At 39.4% G+C, this 14,596-nt stretch overlaps 3 protein-coding genes across 6 annotated transcripts in view; 2 read left to right on the top strand and 1 right to left on the bottom strand.

Moving 5' to 3' along the window:
• The first annotated feature begins 18 nt into the window (after positions 1–18).
• Positions 19–14,596, top strand: part of clcn3 (chloride channel 3) — a 79,252-nt gene continuing 64,674 nt past the window's right edge. For 2 of the 3 annotated variants that reach the window (XM_067580230.1, XM_067580223.1), the window contains exon 1: positions 9,055–9,140. The gene's annotated coding sequence lies outside the window, so the exon portion shown is untranslated. Of the gene's footprint in view, positions 108–9,054; positions 9,141–14,596 lie in introns of those variants that run through there. The other variant, XM_067580225.1, reaches the window with a different exon arrangement.
• Positions 1,342–6,927, bottom strand: six7 (SIX homeobox 7). Its single transcript, XM_067580248.1, has 3 exons — positions 5,293–6,927; positions 3,441–3,604; positions 1,342–2,999 (listed from the first exon to the last, which is right to left on the bottom strand). Exons 1-3 carry the CDS (start codon positions 5,698–5,700, stop codon positions 2,789–2,791), a joined length of 783 nt encoding a protein of 260 aa, XP_067436349.1. The 5' UTR covers positions 5,701–6,927; the 3' UTR covers positions 1,342–2,788.
• nit1 (nitrilase 1) overlaps positions 2,891–14,596 on the top strand; it is a 31,931-nt gene continuing 20,225 nt past the window's right edge. The window contains exon 1 of one of the 2 annotated variants that reach the window (XM_067580247.1): positions 2,891–2,909. The gene's annotated coding sequence lies outside the window, so the exon portion shown is untranslated. Of the gene's footprint in view, positions 2,910–9,054; positions 9,141–14,596 lie in introns of those variants that run through there. The other variant, XM_067580246.1, reaches the window with a different exon arrangement.

Raw genomic sequence — 14,596 nt, 5'->3', positions numbered from 1 at the left:
GTGAAAAGAGTTAAAATATTTTCTTCAATGTGCAGTAGACTGGATATTTTTCGTAGAAGCTGGATAGAGGAATGTTTTGAGAATCAAGAAATGTCTTCATATCAGTGGTAAGTATTCTCAAACAACCTGTGGGTTGTTTTTTTTTTTACAAAGTTTGGCTTGTATTCATCTGCAGGGATACAGGTGCCAGTGACCTGAAAGTTATGCTAGCTAGTGGTTAACTAATGAAAAGTCTTGAACGTGAAACTAATGATTACAAAAGGCACAACTTAAAGGTCTGATAAACCCACTGTATGCAGCTATATTTAGCTGATGATTTAGCAGCTAAAGAGACAGATATTTTTCTCAGGGGACTAGCTGAAAACTAGCTTAAAAGGAGACTGAACATTGTAAGCTACTCACATTTAAAGCTGCAATGATTAGGATTGACTTAATCAATTAGTCAATCAACAGAAAATGAATTGTCAACTATTTTGATGGTCAAATAATCGTTTATGTCATTATTTAAGCAAAAATGCCCCAAATTTAATTTACTGGTTCCAACTTTGTTAAATGTGAGGACTTTTTTTGTCGTCTGTGATGGTAAACTGAATATTTTTGGGTTTTCCACTGTTGGTTGGGCAGAACAAGACATTTGAAGACCTTGGGCTGTGGGGCTGTATAACAGGCATTTCCCCCACTATTTTCTGACATTTTATAGACCAAATAACTAATCAAAAAAAAAAAAAAAAAGAATCAATAATGCAAATAATCTAATATAGTGACAGCTCAAAATGTCTGCTGTGAAAAAGATGATTCATCTGGGAACCATGGTGAATATCAGGGAGATATGCCAAAAAAGGTTTGTAAATCACTGCTATAATATAGATGATTTTCTGATTTGACAAGCTAGATAAAGACTAAAATAACACAATTTGTGCATCATCATTCAATACTTTTCTTTCGATCTGCACTCAATCTCACGGCTAAGCTCTGGAGACAATTCGCACAGTGGGGGGACATGTCACTCTTTGTCAGATAAAACATTTTTAATCCACAAAATGATCAAACTCCGACATCAACTTGTCAGTGTGTGGAAATAGGAGGTGTGGCATAATGGTAGCATGCTGTGATTAGAGACTAATTCTATTGTAGCTCTTGTTGTGCCTCTGTTTTGCACAATTAACTGTATATATGAAGCAATATGTTGTAGCTATGTATAGGCCATTATAACCAACCAAAAAGATAATCAGATAAAAGCATTTAGATGAGGCTGGAAAGATATGTGAAAGATAATGGTGTTTTGTAATCTTTGTAGAAGGGACAAAAAAGGAAGAAACAAGGAGGAATAAACATTCAGTATAAGTTTGGATAAAAATAGGTTCATTTATTTACATAAAACATTTACAAAATGCATATTTCATTGAAATGCAGTAGTGTGTAATGAGAAATGATGGTTGTAAGAAAGACAGCAAACAGTAGGCTTTTGAGTGTGTCGTTCTCACATGACGACACAATCATATCAGGGTCTCGCTGTTCTCAAATGTAATAGGCACATTGAGTTAAGACCAATTAGTGCTTTACATTCTCTGAGTTGTATCTTTTGTGTTTTTAGCTCCTGCTGGAATTTATCTTCAGAGCAGTTCAGGAGCATTTACATAAAAGCCTTACATATATAAACACAGTTAGTAACAAAAACGTTTTGTATATTAAGCAGCACATGTGCACCATTCATTATATAGATTTGTCTTACCTTACTGTATTTTATTATTCATTATTGCATTGGAAAAGAGTGACGCCCTTCGTTCCTTTTTAAGGCAGTGAAATGTGTTGAAATCATTTCATTCATTCACTATGTTTACATGCACATTATAACCTAATTACTCTGAATAACCACATTACGATTGATAACAAACTTCATGCCTCAAAGGATGTGTCTACAGAAACTGTTTAACAGTTCCAATGAACAGATGATGAGATTTTGTACATTTGTACTCATTATTTTTCATGTTAATGAATTTGATTCAACTTAATTTCTCTCCAGCGCTCGCCATGCCTCTGGAATCATTTTGCAGCATGGCCAAAGTGAATATACTGTGTGAAACTAGACTATGTTTTTAATCGTGCAAAAACGTAGGTGCATTGATTGTGTTATGTTATAATATTAAACTCGTTATATAAATACAGGTATTTTATCATTCAATAGGCCAATTAAGTTGTTTTCATGATAATAATCAAAGTATTAATGTGCATGTAAACATGGTCACATATATTAATAGCCTACTCAAGGCATTATTCAGTGTGTCTGCACAACTTCCATACAGATGTATTACATAGTTCACATAAAAACTAATAGAAAATGATCTATCCCAAAATATTTACTGAATCCAGTATAAAACGTACATTATCATTATTCACGTTATCTAAAGACCATTGGCATTATTTCTATAAATACTTTGCCTGAGTGTTGAAAAGACTGTTGTTCATGTAAATGTATCCGTTGGATGTTTGCCTAGCTACAGTACTGAGTTATGGTCAGCAGTAAGTTGATTGATATAACAGTCAAGGTCATGGGCCATGGTGCTTTTTTTTTAAGTGCATAATGTTTTTGCATATCATTCCCTCATATTGTCCACTCACAGCCACATCAAGTGGCCTCATTCTTGCGCTCCTCCCGCCGAGAACAGCTCCAGTGTGTCCGCAGCTACAGACAGTTCAAGTATCTTTAAGATTTCCGCGGGGCTGATGACAGACGCTGCTCTCTCCTCCGCAGGGAATGAGAATCTGTCCTTGAAAAGAGTTTGTCATCTCAAGACTCGAACTCGCTGTCGCTGCTGACGGAGATCTCCGGGGTGGAGGCGCCTGTTCCTCGGTGCTCGGTGCCTGTGCTACTGTCGCTGGCCTCTGGGCTGCCCAAGTGGCGAGGGGAGGTAGGCAGCAAGTGGGGGTGATGGCGACGCTCCTGATGGGAGCTTTCAGGGGAGCTCTCAGAGGGCAGGAGGGAGGAATCCTGCTGCAGTCTGGGGGGGGGGGAGAGAGAGAGATAAGAATAAGTCTTCAAGTCACAAACGGCAGGTTTAGTTGAACAGTAAATGTGGCAGAGCTGCTGCGGAGGCTGATTTTATCTTATTGGTCGAGTCATGCTTTGATGGGCAGAGGAAAGTTAAAAAAGTATGACACACATTTGCATTTTCCCTCATTATTTTGTATCATAATACAATTTATTTGCCTTTTAACAGCCCTTTACTTATTTAACTGTAGGCCATTTGAGTTTCAAGATTCACGATTCAAAGGTTTTATTTGTCACATGCTCATAAAACATTATGTCTGAGAAAAGTTGGTGCACAACAAGTTTAGTCTTCAACTCGATTAAACTACAAATTTTCAGTCTCCAGGAGCCAGATTTTCTTTCTATTTTCTCCCTTTTAGTCATAAACAGTATAAACAAACTTTTGACATACCTGTTTTTTGCGGATGCAGCACGGTCTCTTTGGCGGCGGTTCTTGAACCAGTTGCCAACTTGTGTGGGTGTGAGTCCCGTGGCCTGGGCCAAGTGGCGTTTCCTGGACGGGTTGGGGTAGGGATCTTGGAGGTACCACTCTCTCAGCAAACTGCGAGTCCTCTCCTGGAAAAACACAGAAGCACAAGGAATATTTAGACTGCCACACTTAGTTTAAGTGTCTCAGTACATATGCAATGCACAAAACAAAACGAAACTGTTTTTTTTGATAGCTCTTTGGAAAGACACCAAACGGTGGCACAACGATATGGTCAGTGTTGTTTCGATATGATCCTATTAAACAACAATAATCTTATCAGTTTCATATGATGCTCAGTATAATCGTATTAGACTGGATTTATAAATAGATGATCACAATCTACATTAGAAGTATACATAACCATGTATATCCACTAAATTGGATCATGTTAAGGGGCTTAATGGGCTGCTGGACAGGCTATCCCTCTTGAGGTTCAGAATTAAAGATTAACTAGACTTATGAACAATACTTCACCCCACCACATGAGGGAGATCAAACACATAATCGCACACACACAAGAGGCAAAGTGCTTGCATACTTCATTGCCTTATATTCACTATTTTACAAACTTTGAATCCTGTAAGCAACTACTTTTTTTCTCCTGGTTTGTAGCTCATTCTTCTCTCATAAAATCTGACAAATGTGCGGTGTTATAGATCAGTTTGCTTCCAAAAATGACCACTAACTCATGATACTGAAAAATTGAAATGTTTCTGTATTTTGTGGTTATATGGTGATGCTTAAGATGCTCTGTGCTCAGCATGACTTTACAGGTTATTACTTGACAACAGGAAGAATAGTTTTGTAAACTGGACACCAGTGGTGTTGCAACTCACTGCAGAGTGTACAATCGTCCAGCTCTACAGTCTGCAGGTGATCCAATGACATTGTTAAAATTGCTGCAGTGACGCTACACTGAGACGGTAAAATGGTGGCTCATTTATACTCCTGCAGAGCACCTTGACCTACTGTCTGTGTCTGATTGGTATTCATTAGAATAGCTAGTAATTAAAGAGAAGATTAAACTTTAATGAGCCTTGTAGGGGAATCTGCCCTTTGCTCATAGTAAAAGTTACAGCCAAAAAAAAAAAAATTCAAAATTATGTAATTCTATGCTTAAGTGACATTTTCAACACGTGAGTATCTTGAAAAGCGCCCTATAAATGCAATATATCATTATTATTAAAATTATTAGACTTATAGATAAATTATGTCAGTGGTAGGTGCAGTAAAGCCAACAGACATGTTAGGCCTACTGCATGTGTTAGTTTATAAATCAGATAAGTTGGTCGGACAAGTTACAGATCAGTGGAAGATTAGACATATTGGCACCTGGGGAAGCCAGACAATAAATGTTCCTGACCTTGTACAACAGTATGTCAAAGCAGGAGGAGTATCCCGATCAGAAAATAGTCTCTTGGCTCGTATGAGACCTCTGATCTTGCAACAGGACACCATGCCTAAAGTAGTTTAACTACTTCATGGCAGAAGGCAGGAGGATCACCATAGGCTCTGGACCATTATCATCTTAAGAGCTCAAAGACCAGGCTGCTTGATACAGCAGTCACAGGTTAAAAAGCACCTTTTACAAGTGAAGTTTACAATGTCATCTCATACAATCTCATATAATCTAAATGAATGTTATAATTTGATGTCACGAGGGGAAAATTTTTAATTGTTTAAGTCCTCCAAGTGTCAGAAAGTCCCACCACATCACCCTGTCATGCGGGTCAAATTATAACTCTACAGCATGGGTCATCAGCAGGGTATCTACCTTAAAACAGTGGGTCTTCTGCTCGCCGTCCCAGATAGTGCGGGGAAGGGGGAACTTCTTGCGGATCCGGTACTTCTCCACCGGGCCCAGCGGCCGCCCCCGGAGCCTCTCCGCCTCCCGGTAGTGCGCGTCCAGCCACAGGTCCTGGAGTTTGGCGTGCGACTCGCGCGTAAACCGGTGGCTCTGGAGGATCTGGTAAAGAGCCTCAAAGTTTCCACCGTGGAAGGCGACCAAGGCTCTGGCTCGCATCACGGACTCGTGACGGTTCAGCGCTTCCCCCGCGGAGCCAGGGACGGCGGCCGGCAGGGACCAGAGGAACCTGCCGAGGCGCTCGATATCCCCGGTCTCCTCCAAGTTCTCGCACACCCGAGCGACCTGGTCCGGCGTGAACATCGGCAGTGGGAACATCTCGCCTTGTGTCTTCTCTGTAGCTCAACGAAGAAGTTATAAAATGTTCACAAGGTGCATGAAACGATGTATCCAACCCAACCGTGCGTAAAACTCAGAGCCGGTGCAGCGCGCTGCCTTTTTTGAAATGACTGCCGGTTTATTGACACTTGCAGCATCTATCTGCTGCCTCTCTTATGTAATTAAGTCTTTCCAGGTATTTGGGGAAATGTTTCAGAGAAGCCGGTGCTCAGTGGCAGCGGCGACGGCAGCTCCAGATTCCCGGAGTTGAGACGAATAAAGAAAGAGGACAAGGAGTCGACTTGTATTTATAGCTAGATACAATTAGCACCTCTGTAGTTGTTTTGAGAAGGATTATACGTCCCGGCCATTAGCCTCTTAGTGGGGGGTAGTGTGTACAGAGGTGACTGGCTGATCAGCTTGTTTGGCTTATTAGCCTGAGGATACATTGACTGCCAGGATGACTGCAGTGAGCAAACAAGCAAGGATAGGTTATTTAAAAGGTCGGATCTGGTGGAGACGGAGACCTGCCTCAGGAGGAGACGAGGAGGAGCAAATGTGGAGATGTTGCGCGCAACCAAAACAGCTCAGATGTTTGTTTTTTTTAAACCTCATGAATGGGTCAAAAACCTGAAAACCTGCAATAGTTAACAGTTATACTCTGCCACACATGGCACAATTCACGGTCATTAAAATCGGTATCACATGTGTCTCGACATTTGGCCAAGAGGACACGTCGGGACACAAAGCTGCAACGATCCCCGACCAGCTAATACCCATGTAATTAAAACAGACATCGCGCCTATAAAGTATCCTCCGCGACCTCTTGCCAGGTCAAGACATAATGAAAACGCCCCAAGACATCGATGTGCGGCAGAGCAACTCCAGGACACGGAATTAATGATCCGCTGCCCGGTTCAATCCTTCTGATCTCGGTAGCTCATTAATCAGTCTTAAGACAATTTTCTTAATAATCAGGTTAAGGATCCTGAAAGCATCTGTCAACTATAATGCAAACATGTTACACGTCATGTGCACATATAACCTGAAGGGAAATATGCGTCACTTTTGCCAAGCTTCAGTGCACAGCTGTAGTTTTAGAGCCTGAATAAAGAATGTAAATTTATATATATATATATTAGATTTGCAGTTTCACTTCACAGTCTACATTAAACGCTTCTTAAATCAGACATAGATTAGTCTCTGCAGTGAATATGAGGCTTTGTATAAAGGTTGCAGTCAGGTTAAGGATCATCTGGTTTAAAATAAGGTGAAGGGGTTTAAAATCCGCTCTACAAATCTGTCTGATATGAGCCTGCCAGACACTTAGAGCTGATCTATTAACATCTGGAGTCCCAACTTGTGAGTGCAGTTAATTAGAATATTTTTATATTATATTTTTTATTTTATTTAGTTTCATGATTGAGTCTGTTAGCGATCGAGTGGTCGTACTTTTACATTCTTGTGTTGTGGAGATGATTTTCTTTCTCAACTCCAATAAGCTTTATTGGCATTGAATGTTAATTCTATATTATTGTCAAAGCACATTTTACATACTTAAATACACAGATTTATAATGATCCAAAATGATCCTGCAGAAAAAATAAATGTAAAATTTAGTCTAATAACAAGTTTGGTGTCTCTATAATGAACACACCTTTTGAGTATAAAAACATAAAGTCTTACAAATATTGAATTACTCACAAAATAGATGTTTTTCAGGGTAGTTTTCTCTGATTTTTAAAAATTTAAAAAATTTACAGAGTAGATTTTGTAATGAAATCCTTAAAATTGTTTTCTTTGTTTAAGCAATCAAAATGTTACAGTTCAGTTTTATGAAACAGTTTGTCACCTAAAATAGTTTCTCACAACATATTAAATATGACTGTAGCTTCTTTAGGTAGCTGTTTGTATTAATGACGGTCGCTGGTGGCATTTTATCAAAGCCAAGGACCCATAACAGTTACAAATAAGACAATTACAATCTGTGTAATAGTTGCTTGTAAACATGCATTTATAGTGTCACATGCATACACATATGTTATGTATGATAAGGCTGCATCTGCTGAAATTTTCTCTATGAATTTTCACTTAGGGCTCAAATCTTTAAATAGCTTTTTTTTTCTCTAAAAAACATTATAAAATCTCAAGGTACTAATATTATAAAACAGAAAAATCATCACATTTGAGAACCTGAAACCAGCAAATATTGATTGGATGAATGACTTTAATAATTTTACTTTACAATGAATCAATTAACAGAATTGACATGAGTACATTTTTCGGTTAACTAATCGACTTATCCCTCCAGCCATGGAGGAAGCTTTACAAATCTGTTCCTGAGACGCTGTACAGTTTACTGTATAGAAAGTGTATAGAATTACTTTAGAAGCAGAGGGCAATCATTTGATACATGTTAGATCCTAAATCTAGATTAAAAATACCACGTGGGATCGGTGGGCTAATGGAAAGGGGGGGGGGTAAGTGCTGCTGCTGCTGTGTTACTGTGTGTGTGTGTGTGTGTGTGTGTCAGCGTGTCAGCACAGAAGGGAGAAATGAGCTCAGTGAAGATCATGCTCACAGCTTATCTAAACCTTCCAAGTTTCAGACACTTTGCGCCACCAACCACCACCACGACACACACACACACACGCTCACCTTCATTACAAGAAATCCCCACTACCCAATCTGTTTAACACTTTAAGGGCAGACTGAACCAAAATCTGCTTAAGCTCTCTCAAGCCGTTAGGACAGGAGGAATGATAAGATGGTTGATGGGATGAACAGATGATGTACGTGTTTGCGGAGGGGTGGGGGTCAGGGGGTTGGTTATATATCTTTGTAAAACACAAGATTTTGAAATGTACAATCTCTCAAGGCTGATCGTCTGATGCTGTTTTCATGTATTTACGTCTTGGCTATGTTTTGTCAGCATGGCACCTCCTTTCACTGCTACTTTAATGATGCTTAACTGGCATCTTCGTGCAGAAAATAGTTCTGTGTCACTTCTGTGTCAAAAATGACAAGACATGCATTAAATGAACGCTCAAAACTATTTATATGACCACTGAATGGATGTTTAATAGGTGCAATAAATGTTTTGATTGGTACAGGTGCATGTTTAGCAGCTGCCTTAAAGGGAAAATGAACCCTATATGGTAGGTTTTAGATAAATGCTCCATTATATTCCACTTGTGTGGAGTCCAAATGTTCTCCTGGTTTTTTAATGGGTTTCCTCTGACAATCCAAAGACATGCAGGTTGGATGAGGTGTATGAAGGCATGAATGTGTCTTTTTTTTTGGCTGTGTCCCAATGCAGGGAGCGGCTGGATCCTCCAAAGGATGTGGCACTGCATTGCGGGTCCTTCTAAGAACCTCCCTGAATGCCAAATGGCAGAGACCGAATCTAACGGACCATTCAGGTGCTGCTCGTTAACTCTGTGAGTCAAATTTCCAAGATTACAATCAGGAAGTTTCCCTTTAGTGGTTCTCATCCTCAACACAGGACGGACAACAATGCTCCATCTCAATGATTAACATGATTAACATGTCCAAGCTGCTAACAAGAACAAACTGAGAAACCGATGCCTTGGATTGGCCTATAAATGCAGACTTTAGGGGATCCATCCCAGGAACTGGGACACAGCTTATGTTTGCTAGTCTTCTGATTCTGGGAAGGGCTTGATCCCCAATCAGGTTTAGATGGAGGCCCTGCTGTAGCCTTGCAGTGGTGACAAAGGATCATTGACACTTTTGTAAAATCCCACTTCCAGATTTAGTATAATATAATGTTAACTATAACGAGTGCTGTCTGTAATAATTCAATTAATTTAATTCACATCAGGTGACAAATTCTCTATTCAGCAGATATAAACCTTTAGTTCCACTGAATGTATTTTTTTGTTACTGTATTGTGTTTTAATTCAAGATCCGATTGAAAATACTTGTTGGCAACTGCAAATGAATGCACACACACACACACACACACACACACACACTGTCTGATTGGCTGGACCCATAGAGCCCCACTTGGCATAATTAATTAGTGGCTTAAACAGAAGCCTCCTGCTTAAAAAGATGACCTGTTGATTTTGCCAACAGGCAAAGCAGGGGGCATGCATCTGTGTGTGTGTGTGTGTGTGCACGTATGCGTGTGTGTGTGTGTGGAATGGGGGGTATTACCATGCTGTATAAATCCACACCAAGCACAATTAACAAGCAATTGGGAGGAGAAGTAATTAGTATTATCTGCTTATCACCGTCAACTCCTATTCTGAGAAAAATGGGTTAAAAACCACACAATGACTCACACACGCACACACACACACACACTAATTCCCTCCAGGCAAATATGTAGGGGCTAATTACAAGCTCATTTGCAACTCAATAGCAGTATCCTCTCAGACAGGACTATCCCCCTGCGTCCTCCCCTCCCCTCGTCCCCAACATACTGTGTGTGTTAGCTTTACCTCTCAGCGCACGCCGGGGACACTCACCATACAAACGACAAAATTTACTTCCCCATCCATCGCCGTGGGGTGAGAAGAAGAAGAGAGATACGGAGATCTCTTGATTCAATAGACACAGGTGACATAAAGTAAACGTGTGCTGCATATTCAGCAGCTGACGGGGGATTTCATTAAAACCTTTAAAACCAAGTAGAGGTTTAAATTACATCACGGCTAAGATTAGCTTGGAATAGATACATTTGACACACATATATGGTTATCTGAATATCTAGTATACCTAATAGCACTAGAATGAATATCTGAATCTCAATGAATATCTAATAACAGTGTTGGCCGTGGTGTTTTAGGTGCTCCATCAAGATAGTCTGCATAATATTAGAGACTTGGGGATCTTATGGGAGCCTAAAGGAGGTCAGCGGAGAGTTTGTGAACATGAGTCAGCTGTATTTTATATGAACACAAATTATTTTTGACTCATTAAAAGGAGATCCGAGGTAAAAGGGAGAAAACAAACTTACAATAAATGAAAACCCCTTAGAAAACCAGCCAGGTAAAAAGATTTGACTCATATTTAAATTCTCAGTAGTTTAATAACTCACAAGCCAAAGATGGGAGCAGATCTGATCATCTGGTTTTGACGGTTTATTAACTTTCTCCACATCCAGTCAAGTTTTCAATTTAAATCCCACCAAACATTTTTCAAAAATGGAACATTTGGAAATGTCCACCATGTATTTCTCCGTTTTTTAAAATCCTATGTTATATGTTACATGATCAAAAACCTTATTGTTTCACTCATAGCTTAGTTGACTTTCTTCTAAACTATTCAGTCACATTTTTGCTCTGCTTGAGATGTGAATTATCCTTCTAACTGCAAAAAGAATAGATAGACATGAATAGATATGAATTTACTGTGCAGACATCAAATAAATCGTTTCCGCTTATTTTAAACAGAATTATCATGACAATTCAATTCACATTCCTAAGCAACACTTAAACTCTATAATTTATTGTCAGTTTTGGCTCTTTCATTAGGCAGAATAAAACAGATTAGTGTTAAATTCTGGTGAATTTTCTAAATAGAGTATAAGGAGTAATCAGTCTTTTTCAGTGATCTCCTACCTGATAAAAACCTCATGAGTGTGAAACTTGTCACCATTTTTAACCATTAATATGCCCAACTAAATCATTTTAATTGACATTTTTTTCTGTTAGTGCCTGGAGAAGAAGAGTGTTTTTTTTCTCTGGCAAGATTAGTGTTACGTTAAACCCTAATCTCACAGCAACTTTGTAGCCAAAGTAACAAGTATATTGAGCCTTATAGGTCTGCAAATTAAAGATTATGTTCATCATTGCTGAATTCCTCTATCCATTAATTGATTAATCTTTTGGTACATAAAAAATAAAATATTGAAAAATACTTGTTAGAATGTGTTAAAGTCCGTGGTTGTTTCTTCAGATCACTTGTTTTGTTTGACCGACCAGTCCAGACCCCAAAAATATTCAGTTTACTATCACGAAAGACAAAAAAATGCAGCAAATTCTCGCAATTGAGAAGCTGAATTGAGAAAATGTTTGGAATTTGTTTTGGATAAATTACTTAAATACTTGATCAATCATTTGCTGATTAATTTTCTGTAGATCGATTAATTGATGAATCATCTAATCGTTTCAGCTCTACTGTCTTCATTTGTTCATAATACAAATCAAATGTGGACGGTGTCTATTCAAGCAGGCTGTATTTGGACTGAAATCCTCATTTCAAATTGGCACAGATGTACAGTCGTTATGTCAGAAATGTGTCCGTGTTGGATATCGCATGAAATATTTGCCTACGTTGTAAGTATGATTTTAAAAAGTCAATTCAACCGAGTCAGGTCTGTTTTTTTATTTTTCAAAACAAGTGAAAGGATGAAAGCTTTTTTAACTCTTAACAGTTTTGTGGAACTTTTACGTAAAGCTTCATGGTCCTTTAGTGGCTGGACTGGCCACAGATCAGTGATGTCTGATGAGTGAGCGCCTGAGTAAGTGATGAAGTTATACCATTGGTCAGCCGGCCAAGCGTTGTAGTCTCCCCATTAGCTGTTGCTCTTTCAAAATGAATCGGCGCGAGATGATGGAAGCGGAGGACAGCAGCGTGACACAGAGCGACTGTGTGTTTCCTGCTCTGAACTCTTGACGCTCTCAGCTGTGGTGTTAAACGCAGTGAAGTCGGCTGAACTCCTGTTTAAACAGATAACAGTAACATAACAGCGTCTCTACCGTCTCCTCCTCTACTGTCCGGTGTGATCGACTCTCCGACTGACAGCGCTGTCAGCAGCCGGCAGGAGAGACGCTCAGCAGCGCGTTTGGATTTGAAGTTTAAGTTCTCTTTCAAATCAAACATCCCAAGATATGAGGGAAAGTATTGTTCTTGCAACTGCATTTATAACCTTTTTTTTTTTTACTCAAACGTTGCTCAACCATGTCATGTGATAAGCTACTTCAGTACATTTTACCAACAAATATTACTGGGATTATTACTTATTATCCAGAAATTCACATTATAGACACTATCACTGACTATTCCTGTAACCAACTGGCCACAATTTCACACATTGACCACCAGGTTTTGACCCAGTCTTGTTTCATACACCATCCAACCCACGGCATTTTCCACTCCTTCAAGATTTCTTTATAAATGTGAGGAAATCAAAAGGACTCTATCAGGTGTATTCCTGAGTATTCAGGAGATCTCATTTCTTCTTAAGGCTTTTTAAGAAGTATCAGGAACCCAGAGGGACATTTTTAGAAGTCAGTAGATCTGATGGCATTAGTATACGTTTCTTCTGTAGTCCTGTGTCACTACCTGGTTTCCTGACATTACAACCTTTCCAGGGGAAATCCCCTCCGTGTGAATTAATAAGTGAGTCAGAGCAACAAGCTCCTTTACACTTCGAGGAGTGAAGTGAAAAGCTGTCTGGAGATTATTTGTGTAATGAGATGTTCTTTCCAGGTATCATTAACCGGTGGATTGGGACGTTGTTCCCTTCAGATAATGAACCACCCTCAGACAGTATCATGTTCGCTGTTTGAGGGATCAGCTTACCACAAGCTCACGGTTAGCTGGCAAACTCTAATTTAAGCCTTTAAAAAAATAGCCCGGCAAATCACTGCTCGCGCTGGATTATTTGTTTTCTTGTTTGCTGATTGTGGTCCAAGAGCTCTGAATACTGAGAGCTGACTGTCTGGGTAACACAGTAGGTGATGTAACAGGCTGAACTAACATCAGACCGTTTTCAGACTCAGACTCACTGTGTTTCGCTCAAAGACACAGATGGAGGCTTTATTATAAGTGACTTAACATTCGTCATCTTCTGTACCTGTCTTTTTGCCTTTGTGAATGTAATTATTAAAAAAAAAAATCACACTGAGTGACTGCTGCACAATTTACTGGATTAAAAGCTAAACAAAGTGAGAGGATTTAAATGAATAATGTGGAGGTCAGTGAGTCACCACCTCACTGGATTTGTCCAGTACATTCAATTAATCAGGGACTCTCTCTGACCACTCATTAATCAAGGATAACATTTATTCGGATCGATTCTCCTCTAGATTTTGTCTACTCAATTTTTTGTCACTGTAAGTACTGCCAGGAACAAGACATTTTAGATTTTAGACTTGTTTCATAGTTATTATGCTACTTACATGTTTTATTGGCTCCTGTAATCATTCAGTATGGCTTTGATTGAAGGGAAAATTACATTTTTTTTTAGTTAAAAGTACAACTTTGACTACAAACTACATATAAAGTAACATTTATGAAGAGTTATTGTGCACAAGTGTGATTAAAAAGAATTGACAGGCCTCTATTTAACATGATTCAATGAGACACAGTAGACGAGTGTGTCTCATTGCATGATTGCTCAAATTTCCGAGGCTCACTAGATTTTGTCACAAAAACCTCCTCTTCCTCTGTTTCCCTCCATCATCATATGTAACAGGTGTTGTGGAGTTGTTTAGGAATCCTGAGGGATTTAAGGTGGGACTTATTCTTACCTAATACTATAATGCTCATTAATTCCTGCTTTGGAGACTTACCTCCCCCTGATCCTCTCTGGACGGCCCTGCCCAGCGCATCCTCGACCTCTCTGCTGCTGTCAGGGCCTTGACAGGAAGACAGCTCAGCTGTCAGGCGGGAAGAAGCATTGAATGGATAATGTGTCGTTTTAATTTTGAGCGGGAAGGCGGCAACATGGCATTGTACATGTCCGAGTTGATAATTTTCATGACCCGCCAAGTGCAGAGTGGGGTGTGTTCCCCCTTGAGTGTCTTGTATAACAATTGTGTGGAGGGATTTGGGGCATACTGTGTCCAAAATGACAGTGTCCTTGGAGAGAAATGATGGTCAGTAGAGTGTAGTAAATACATCAGTAGCAGAATATAAC

The sequence above is a fragment of the Thunnus thynnus genome, chromosome 22, assembly GCF_963924715.1.
Source record: "Thunnus thynnus chromosome 22, fThuThy2.1, whole genome shotgun sequence".
NCBI classification, from domain to species: Eukaryota; Metazoa; Chordata; class Actinopteri; order Scombriformes; family Scombridae; genus Thunnus; species Thunnus thynnus.
Note: the sequence above shows the minus strand (reverse complement) of the source record. Positions and strands in the feature narration are given on the sequence as shown.